An 11,131-nucleotide genomic window follows, 5' to 3' on the forward strand; every position below is an offset into this window, starting at 1 on the left:
TAACTACAGAGGGATCTGTATCAACAGCAACCTGGGGAAAATATTCTGTGGTATCCTAAATTCAAGGATATTAACCTTTATTCAAGAAAAAAACATACTTAGTAAATGCCATATTGGCTTTCTTCCAAGTTACAGAACCTCCGATCATATATACACCTTACATACTTTAATTGACAAACATGTCCACCAAAAAAAGGGAGGGAAAATATTTGCTTGTTTCATCGACTTTAAAAAAGCCTTTGACTCCATTTGGCTTATATGCATAGATATATATCTATGACTATATGGAAGTGAAATGTTGGGCCCACTCAGTAGATTGGAGCATGACTCCTGGGACAAGCACCCGACAGAGACCCTACACACAGAATTCTGTAGAAGAATTCTAAACGTTCAAAGGAAAACCCCAAACAATGCCTGTCGAGCAGAACTGGGACGTTTCACCATTACTGCTAAATATACAGAAACAAGCTATTACATTTTGGACACATCTTAATTTAAGCCAAAAAAGACACACTTCATTTTAAAGCACTAAAAACCCAAGAGCTGAATCCTGAAAACAGTGCCCTCAGTCAGCTGATGGTGAGGCTAACTAACCAAGCTCCCATCAGCACTGGTTCAAACAACACAGAACTAAACAGATTATGAATCATTCAAAATATCAATATTTAGAACATTGGAAAAGTCAAACAAAAACACAAAGTAGACTAAATTGTTATTTGACTCTTAACAGAGAATATGAATTGGCTGAGTATCTGCACACTGTCAGAGATCTGAAGCAGAGACGGATCCTGATAAATACAGGCTCAGTGACCACTGACTGGCCCTAGAGACAGGAAGACTCAGGCAGACAAGTCAGAGAGAGAGAGAGAGAGACAGGCTCAGTGACCACCAACTGGCCCTAGAGACAGGAAGACAGGCAGACAGGTCAGAGAGAGAGAGAGAGAGAGAGAGACAGGCTCAGTGACCACCAACTGGCAGACATGGCTGCCCAGAGAGGAGCATATATGTGCTCACTGCTCAACAGGGGAGATAGAAATAGAGAGACACTTCCTCCTCCACTGTGAATATATCTCTTCACTTTGGAAAAATAAACAACAAAATAGCAAATTTCCCAATGTTAATATCAGGAGAAGCTGGTAGTTCTAAATATGGATCTGCCTGCCACAACCTGAGGGACTCACCACTATAAGATCCCAACATTACACATTGGTACAGTCATTATATTGTACAAAACTGTTAAGTATTACATTGTGTTATGTAATTATTTTGTAATATAGTATGTTGTATAACTATCAGTGCAGTAGAGAATATATGTGACACCTACTGTATTTATTTAATATGTGATATGTACTATATATGTATTTTCTGTAAACTGCTTTGGCAACATGTTTTCTTTGTTCATGCCAATAAAGCAAATTGAATTGAGAGCGAGAGAGACAGAAAGAGAGAGAGAGAGAGAGAGAGAGAAAGAGAGAGAGAGAGAGAGAGAAAGAGAGAGAGGGAAAGAGATATTCTTTTTTATATTATTGTTTCAACGTACCCTTTGAGGGACATGCACAGAATTTGTTTAATATCTGCATTTATATCATAATTATCCTGTTCACTTTTATTATTATATCAAATGTATTTACTCCTTGTTGTTGTTTATATGTATGTTTGTTCTTATGCTTTGGCAACACAGATGTATTTTTTGGTCATGCCAATAAAGCAACATGAAATTGAAAATTGAGAGAGATAGAGATAGAGATAGAGAGAGAGAGAGAGAGAGAGAGAGAGAGAGAGAGAGAGAGAGAGAGAGAGAGCGGGCGCGAGCTGAGTTTTCTACACAGGCACTTTCTTGGGCAGCTCATCTGCTCTAAATAGAGGTCCTTCATGTCCGGCGCATGTTTTGTATCCCTTCCTCGCAAAGCTGGCTGACAGCTGCCCAAACACCTGCGTGTCACTGAAATGGTATTTTGTCACGTTTTGTTAAAGCCTATTTTTTTTTTTTTTTTACTATAGTGACCCTACTTTACCCAGCGATAACGCCTACCATGTAATAACAAAGGCATATGTATTGTGTGTAGCTGCTGTGGTAGGTAGTTGCTAGCTTGTTGCTAACCTTGTAAACATGAGATTGCCCGTTTAAGCTAAGCGTGTAGATATGGACCATAGTCTTACCTTTTTTTGGTTTTCATCCCAGTATTTTAGCTAATGCTATAGCTTCAGAATGATAACTAATAAACGGTGTTGTGAGCATAAAGCAGCCCCGTCTGGTAGAGTCGCATTGAGACACCAGTACATGGTTAAAATAAGTCAAAAAACAACAGCTGTGAAACAAGACCAGTAAAATAACACTTTTAGAATAAATGCTTACATTGTAATTGACTCTAATGTTACACTTTTAGTCATCTTCCACCAGAGTGTACTTGTGCACAGTGTTTCCTCATACAAGTTGAGCTGCATGTATGTGCCAATGACCAAGCAACAGAAACTTCCTAATTTTTGAATGAAGTTTGGTGTGACTGTTTGTAGACAAGCTCATGAAATGTCTTGAGCTACCTGTAACCTAATTTTTTTTGTTGTTGTTGTTTTTAGAAGCTTTTTTGGGGGCATGTCTGCCTTTATTAGAGAGGAAAGCTGAGATATGAAAGGGGAGAGAAGGGGAAGACATGCAGGAAAACCGTCACAGGTCGGATTCGAACCCTGGACCTTCTGCGTCGAGTGATAAACCTCCTCTGCATATGTGTGCCCGCTCTACCAACTGATCACACCTATATTTATTTGTGAGTGTGTGCGGGAGAACTCAGAGCAGATAACACAAATTATTTTATGGAATTCTTAGATATTAGATAAATCATAACAATCAAGCATACAAACACATTTTAGCGATTTTCTCTTTAACTTAACGTGCACTCATTTGTTAAGGAAGAAGGCTGGCACACATGTCCTCTGATTGTCAAGTGTATTTTTAAGCAGGTCCGAGTTCAGATGCAGATTTAAAAGTTCTAAATCTTTTCTATTATGATTTATATTAATTTGTATTATGTCATGTATCCTGTTCAAACAGCCAATTTAAAGGATTATGCAGCTTCGGTGGCTGAGTGCTTTTTACCTTAGTTGTGAGACTGATCATGGAGCTCCAGCTCACAATATCTCCCATGATAATGCACAACTTGGAGTTGTACTAGCTTTTGTTAAACTTTTTAAATTTGGTAGAGGAGTTCTGGCTGAACTCTGGAAACTGTGTTCACCATGTACAAATAGTTAGCACTCTGTTAAACTTTTCACCGTCTATTGACTAGTCTTCATGCAGTCACTCATCACACCCCCGAAGATGTAACACTGGGGGATGTGCTGTTTGACAAAGTGTAACATCTTGTTGTTTCTGTGTTTGATCTCCCCTGCATAATGGCTTATTGAGATTATGGCACCATAAACATTTACTTGTTTTCATATCTTTGCTGTATGGACAGCAAAATCCCTATTGATCCAAGGCTCATCACGTCCCTAACGTGTGGAGATGTAGGATGACACTTGCCTGTCGACCCTCTTGTGTCCCTTTATCCTCTAGTGTCCAGGTAAATGACCTCGGGGAGGAAATGAGTGATAATGCAAACAGATAAGGCTCCGGGTACCTGTTGACCACAGTCGGGACCTCCTAAAACAGGACCCTCTGACACAGTGCTCCATCAGTGCCTGCCTCAGTGACAGCCACAAGGCATTGAGCTCTTATCTGCAGTGGCCTCTGCTTAGCATTCACGCCATTCCCGCAAACAATGCCACCTCTTCCCACTCATTGGATCTGTGACTGACAGTGGGTGTTGGTGCACTTGTGTCTGACTTCAGCTTCTATCTGATGCCGGGCTGTTTATCCAGTCCAGATAACCCCACCAAGACACAATAAAGGGCGTGTGTCTTCCTCGCCACTTCCCATGTTGTTTGTCTAACTGGACTTTTATAATGGACCCCGCTCTGTATTTGCCACGTTGGTTTCCTCCTCAAAAGGATCTGTATTAGGGGGAGGGTTAGGGCAGAAAGGCTGACTAATGATCATAGCGCCAGCTCACCTCCCACCCACTGACCAGCCAGTGAGGGGGAAGCGCCCCCTTGGCCAGATGGTGAAAAGCAGGGAAACAGCTGATAAAGACCATTGCCTGCGATAAACAACAGAATGACTAATAGCTCAGGTATGATGTAGCAGAAATGGATGGATTTGAGGTCTTTTTTTAGTTTTTTTAAAAGCTAGTTGGCAAAGATGTTACAGAAAAGAAATACTATCGGTTATAAAGTTGGCTTTTCATTGCAAGGCCTATCTAGAATGTGCAGCTTTTTGAGTTATGTGTAATCTACTTCAGTTTTCATCACACAGCTCAGATCTCATATTTGATGAAGTTGATATCAGCGGGGGATCTTGGGATCCCATGCCTCCATAATGGCTCCTGTGAAGCTGGGGCACATTATAAAGCTTCTATAATAAACCCCTGTGATCAGTATATCCCCTCCCGCTCTGCTCTTATTTATGAATGGCAGAATTTGACAAGGGGGCAGCTCAGGTGGGTAGCTGCCGATCACATGATACCAGCACTAAAGCGCCAAGGGAGGAATGTGGACAGGACCCCCCCCCCCCACCTCACCTCTAGTTAAAAAAAACAAAAAACTTTGATGCCCCATATCATAACGAATACTCTCTCTGTCCCCTCCCTCCTCGAGCTCTCATATGTGCAGCAATGTCGAGCAGGGGAACGGGTGCTGCAGTCGGGGCAGCGGGGTGGGGGTGGGGGGGGGTGCATAGATAGTGGCTGCGTTTGATCTGAAGGTCGCCAGCCCCTTGCTGGCGTTGAGAGATCCTTGGCGGACGAGGCTGGCTCTTATTTAATAACATGAAGGGGAAGCGGACCTTTCTCTCATAATTAGGCCTAATTACCCAGTAGGTGTGGACAGACGGCCCCAAGAAGAGACAAACTGCCTTTATCCATGGACTTAGAGTCAGATTACCCCCGAGCTGTCTTATCTGTTACAGGGCCAGCAGGAGCCTCAGTCCTCCTCTCCTGCCTCTTCCCACTGGGTCCCCATATCCAGCTCAGGTATATTAATCAGTCAGTCTGATTTATTATGGCCTGTCCAACACACACACACACGCACGCACACACACGCTTAATTAGGCCTAGCTAGTCACTGATTTTTTTCCTGTGGACATGTTTAATAAGACCTTCACTGACCTATTTGTTATCTATTGCTCAATCACTTTATGAAAGCTTCTTAGGTTCATTAAAACTGCCGGGTGCGGAGAATAGTTTGGAGATCTTAATAGAACAGGTTACCTGTCCTTGAGGATCTGTGACCAGAGGATCACGTCTACCGCAGCTACTTACTGCCCCTACTCCAGCAAAGGTATCTTTGCAGTTGCTAGAGACGTCAAACATACAAGCTTGACAAGTGGCCGGCTTGATTGTTTGCTCGGCTGCCTCTCTCTGTTGGCAAGGAACAATTTAAAGGGTCCTTACAAATAGATTGGAGTGACATCCTGCCACCGTCTTGTTTGTTTACATTATCTGTCTCTCCCTTCCTGAGCTGCCTGCATGTTTGTATTTGGGTTTGTGGGGGGGGGACTCACTTGCGGCCGCCACAACGGACCCATTGTTGTGGGCAATTTAGACACTGGAAATGCTGACGCCTGGAAAACAGAAGGGACAGTCCACCGAGGAAGTGGCGGCAGGGGAAAGTGGCCATTATACTCCTCATTTAGATATACGTTTGGTTATTTAGTCCTCAAGTGACATGTCCATCACTGTCCCCAACTGTTGTCTGTGATTGACAGGTAGCTGTGATTGCCATTGGAAAGTCTTACAGCCACTGGCCTTGAGACAATGAAAACAGTCAACTAACAGACAGTTTCAGGCTGCTGTGTCCGTGACTCATTGCTCCGTGAAGGCCTGCTGCAAGAGGACAATAAGGGACGCTTAATCCACCTGTTATCAGAGTGAGCCCCTTCCTGTCACACACTCGCACAGGCACAGGACTCTGGCTCAGGAATGCAGCCATACCCATAAATTCAGGGCTTAACTGAAAGACCCTCACAAAACCACTGTTGACGTTTTTTTCCATTTTTTCCATACCACACAAAAACAAGTTTGTACAGTTGTCAGCCAAAAGGTTTCGTGCTGGTTTAGCTCATAGTTAGCTCATGAGTAATACCTAGGGTTGGGTACCGAAACCCGTTTCCGTGCAACCGGTAGGAATTGGACCGGATTAGAACGCAAATTTCGGTTCCTCATTTCGGTTTCACTTAATGTGTCGACTGAAATATTTTCCCTTTTGTTGCTCCGAAACGGACGTAAAAATATCGCACTTTAGTCTACCGTTAGCTAGCTACCGTAAATGTAGGCTACTTTCAAAATGCCATATTTTCCGGACGTAAACGGACGTAAAAGCATATTAACCATTCACTGCACCCGATTGCTAGTAAACATATTACACTTTTTCAGTTTTTTAAGAATCTGTTTAGGAAGCGGAATCGTTTTAAAAGTACCGGTTCGGAATCGTAAAAATCCAAACGATACCCAACCCTAGTGATACCTAGTTAAACGTCAATGTTATATGCAAATAGATATGCTTTACCATTGGTTATTTTACAGATTTGGATGGATGTTAGTGCTTTCTCTTCTGTAGTGAGCATTGGAAAAAATGCTCTATTTTGCAAGCATGCAGTGTGACAGTAAAGCTGATGTGATGACTGTCTCCTCTTCGGTTGATCCGACTGCAGCGTTGTGTCCTTAATTAGGCAGGCTGGTCAGGGGTCAGGCTTCACAGATTCACATGGACAATTTAACCACTAACCTCCTGAAATGAGTTGCTCCTGAATGCCTCAGGCTCCAGTTTCAGAGTCCACTGATTGCAGGGAGCAAGGGTTATGATAAGTAAAAGTGGAGGAAGGGTTGGAGGATGGGGGGGGTGGTGGTGGTGAGGTTGTGTTCATTAACTCAGATGACATAAAACATATAGGCTAGTTATTTATTTTATTTTATATTGTGCTAGAATAGTTTTTACCCGCTATCTTGCTAGAGTTAGATGAGAAGATCATTTAATTGACTGATCCAAATTACTAATAATTATTTTTACTCATTGTGTAATTATGTTGTGAAAGCACCAACAGTCAACCCTACATTATGATCGCAATATCGATATTGAGGCATTTGGTAAAAAATATTGTTATGTAGGGCTGCACGATATGAGGAAAATATCTAATTGCGATTATTTTGACTGATATTGCGATAGGCTATATGATTCACGATATTGGAGGGAATTATCATTTTGTATCATTATTTTCATTTTCATTGAAGAATATAAAAATTTTAAAAATGTAAAATGATTATATGGTGATTTTTGCAAGGATTTGTATCAAACAAAGATGTTTTCTTTAGTCTGTAGGATATGATTTGTAGGCCGGGACGTCTCTGCAGCACCTCTATACCGAATTCAGAATGGTTTAAAAAATATTGCGCCCCTCCCCCCCTGCGATTTGGGTATTGCCCTAGTCCATATTGCGATTTTGATTAAAAATTGCGATTAATTGTGTAGCCCTATTGTTATATTTGATTTTCTCCATATCGCCCAGCCCTATGTCTATGGTTGGGCATTGTTTTGAATCCAATTCTAACTTTCGATTCCGGTTGTTATTGATTCTCAAATCCGATTCTTTGAGGGGTGGAGTTGAAAAGGGTCAGATGCTTATTTCATGGATAAGATGACATTTTTACTTATGTTTAATTTTGATTTATAGTTTTACTGGGCTTTTTCAATGTAAAATAAAGCCAAACTTTAGAGCGCCGCTTACTGTGCTCCATGGCTGCAACTCAACAAGCGCGTGTAAGAACCAAGGGGTGTATGCGAGCATCCAGAAAGCGTACCTCCTATGGGGAGATTCTAGGCTAACAAGCCATCACCTCCTGTTAGCATTCCATTGACTCCCATTCATTTTGGCGTCACTTTGACAGTGAATAACTTTACATCTGAAGCGTTTAAAGACTCTATTTGTCCATTGTTTATTTCTAAAGAAACAAGACAATGTATAAAAGGCTCCATTACCTTGTATCTCACGTTATGGCTCCGTAGCAGACGTTTTTGTAAAAACAGGCTAACGATTGGGTCATAACCAATAGAGGAATTACTGTATAGTACAGGAGAAGCTCGCAGGCAGTTTCGACTTACATTAGCTGTTTAGGTTTAATTACTAATGTTAACAAGCATGTTAGTTAGCAATAATTAGCCTGTGTCTATGTTATCTCCTTACATATACCTACGCTCTCCATCTCTGTAAGATTGGGAATGATTGAGATTTCTCTTGGCACAGCTACCAGAAGACTTCACACTTTCAGACACGTTGCTCACGTCACATCTACGTCTTCAAGCTCAGTTTGAGGTTGCTCAGTTATGCTCAGCCAGCACAGGATAAGTGACTTCACTGGTCTCCGTAGAAGTCTATGGCATCGCTGTGTCTGTTCTTTTACTGTCTATGGGAAGAACGGTGGCCGCTATGGAAACCAAAACTTGGTTAGTTACTTGTGTTAAATTTGCAACGAGCTGATCAGATTCTAAAAATGATTCCAATAAAAAGTGATTCCATCAGAATCCTTTGGTTCTCGATGCCCAATCCTACCTATGTCAAAGTATTCCTTTAATTGTAATTCCTTCAGTGTATTATTGTGCACTACTTTACATTTTTAGCAGTGTGGTGATGCTGATTTTGGTCTGTTTAGAAAAGTCATATTAGACTTGGCGAACATGTATTTGCAGATAACCTGGAAAAATAATGTCAACATAGGTGAGGGAGGAATTAACTTGGCAGCCTCAGGGGTGGTGGCCAGTCAAAACTGAAAGACTTTTTTTATTTTTTATTTTAATTACTAATTGTATTGTATTAGTATCAGGTAATTGTTGATATGTATTTCAGTGTGTGTTTTTTGTGAAAAGCCATTGTTTTCCATAACTCTGAGAAGTGGGGATGTGTCATCCTGAATTTAAGAACTTTTTTTTTGTGTGGGTATAAAGATGGTCAAATTTAAATACACTGAATGTTGGCATTAACAGGTTAGAGACACCTGTGATTCTAAACACGATGAGCCTTTTAGAAACTGGATGTATAGATGGATGTTATCTATCTGAAGCCAATCGCTAAGTGTCACTCACACGTGATTGCGCTGCAATTTTAATGTTGACGCATTATTTCCTAGCAGCATACCTGCGGTCGGTTGGGTTTCCTCAACAGCCCAGCCTACAAACGACATAAAATCCTGAGCTGTTGCTTCTACCTCTGGGACAACGGCTGTTGATCACAAGACGAGTGAGAAGCCAAAAAAGCTCTGTCTGTTTACTGTAATTAGGCTGTCAGAGGTTGTGATTTATGACTTATTGAGTAAGAGAGGTGTTATCAGGTAGAATAGAAGGAGGAAGATGGAGTGAGAGAGCCACGGGGTTTGTAGCTACTAACAATGGAGAAAATACAGACAGTGCATTAAACACAACTGTCTGCTGTGTGGAAGAGAAAGGCTCCAAGGCAAAATGGAGCTATTTTCTGACAGTCTCTGCTCAGTGTTAAAACAAAATGGGATAATTCAATTTCTGATCGTTGAATTGACTTTCATCTTATTGCATCCCTCTGAAAGAGCCAATTAACCTGATTTTAATGAAACGTTTATCCATTTATACGTTTCTGCTAAAAAGGCACAGTACCGTTTTGTTGAAGATAGGGCTGCATGATTATGGAAAAAATCATGACAATTATTTTTGGTCGGTATTGAAATCAGGATTATTTAACACGATTACTCATTGGCTTTTGGAAAGATGTTGCCGTTATTGAACTTTAAAAAGCAGTGAAACAGTTCAACAAGTCAGCAGTAAAAACACCTTGAACTGTGAAATTTCCCATAATGCTTTTCCTGTTGAACTTTTTTGAATTCCCCTTCAAAACACAAGACATGTCCATGTAATGTGCAAAATAATAGTTTTTCTCAATTGACATTGCTTTTGTTACCCCTTACCAGCCAAAAATTGAATTGCGATCAAAGTTTGGTTCATTGCACGGCCGTAGTTGGAGAAATACTCTCTGGAGCTCAAACTGCATTTTCACCTTCTTCAGATAAATCCGACAAGTTACTCACCTCTCTCTTTCAGTGGGTGTCATGACGTGGGTTTGAGGCTTCCCTGCAACCATACCTTGATTGCATTGAGACCCGGGGATGTCTCGTCCTGCTCCGTCCCCCATCTACACCCTGAGGGGGGCTGGCGGGCCCCTCAACACCCTCCACTTCAGCTGCCATGGAAGGGACACGCCCCTCCTATTTTCTGGGTGAGTCATTTATCTCAACGTTCATATTTTGGCTCTTCACCTTCCTCAAACGGTGAGTTTTTTTTTGTTTTGTTTATCTAAGTCCTTCATTTAGTCCATCACAAGTAGGGTTGGGCATCATTTTGATTTGAACAATTGAACAAGTCATCCCTACAATATGGTTGCAATATTATATTGCATATTATATATTATTATATTTATATTTATTACAAGCTGCTGAACTCCAATAGTAAATGTTAGCACAAAAGAGCAAAAGAACCACCAGCCAAAATAAAACCACCTGCACTTTTCACTTTAATTCTTAGTCACTTTTTAAGATGTTGTATTGTCTGTACAGTCATATGTGTCCTTCCTTTATGTCCTAAGATGCTTTGATGATCTTATGATCTTATGTTTGTTTTATGTCAATTTTAGAATGTTTTTTCTGTTCCATGTTTGTGTTGTGAAGCAACAGATTGTAACACTATGCCCAAGACAAATTTCCTCTCGGGGCCAATAAAGTGTATTCTATTTTGTTCTAATATCGATATAGAGTTATTTGGTAAATTTCTTTGTAATATTTGATTTTCTCCATATCGCCCAGCCCTATGCCTATAGGTTGGGCATCATTTTCCAATTCCAGTTCTTCCTCGATTAAGGTTCTGATCGATTCCCGATTCTGATTCTACAAGGGGTGGAGTTGAAACGGGTCACATGCTTATTTTACAGATAAGAGGAACATTTCATTTAGATTTAATAGTGGCTAATAAAAGAAATAATGGCATCACCACGATATTGATATAATAACAATATATTGCCCAGCTC

The 11,131-nt window shown here is 40.9% G+C and overlaps 1 protein-coding gene across 2 annotated transcripts in view; it reads left to right on the forward strand.

Annotated features, from left to right (window-relative positions):
* The first annotated feature begins 1,864 nt into the window (after positions 1-1,864).
* gnb1l (guanine nucleotide binding protein (G protein), beta polypeptide 1-like) overlaps positions 1,865-11,131 on the forward strand; it is a 29,775-nt gene continuing 20,508 nt past the window's right edge. Inside the window, exons 1-3 of one of the 2 annotated variants that reach the window (XM_028578359.1) lie at positions 1,869-1,950; positions 5,003-5,066; positions 10,153-10,327. In XM_028578359.1, coding sequence (XP_028434160.1) covers positions 10,218-10,327 — 110 coding nt within the window. In that variant the 5' untranslated portion in view covers positions 1,869-1,950; positions 5,003-5,066; positions 10,153-10,217. Of the gene's footprint in view, positions 1,951-5,002; positions 5,067-10,152; positions 10,328-11,131 lie in introns of both variants that reach the window. The other variant, XM_028578358.1, reaches the window with a different exon arrangement.

Source organism: Perca flavescens, chromosome 5 (genome assembly GCF_004354835.1).
Source record: "Perca flavescens isolate YP-PL-M2 chromosome 5, PFLA_1.0, whole genome shotgun sequence".
NCBI lineage: Eukaryota > Metazoa > Chordata > Actinopteri > Perciformes > Percidae > Perca > Perca flavescens.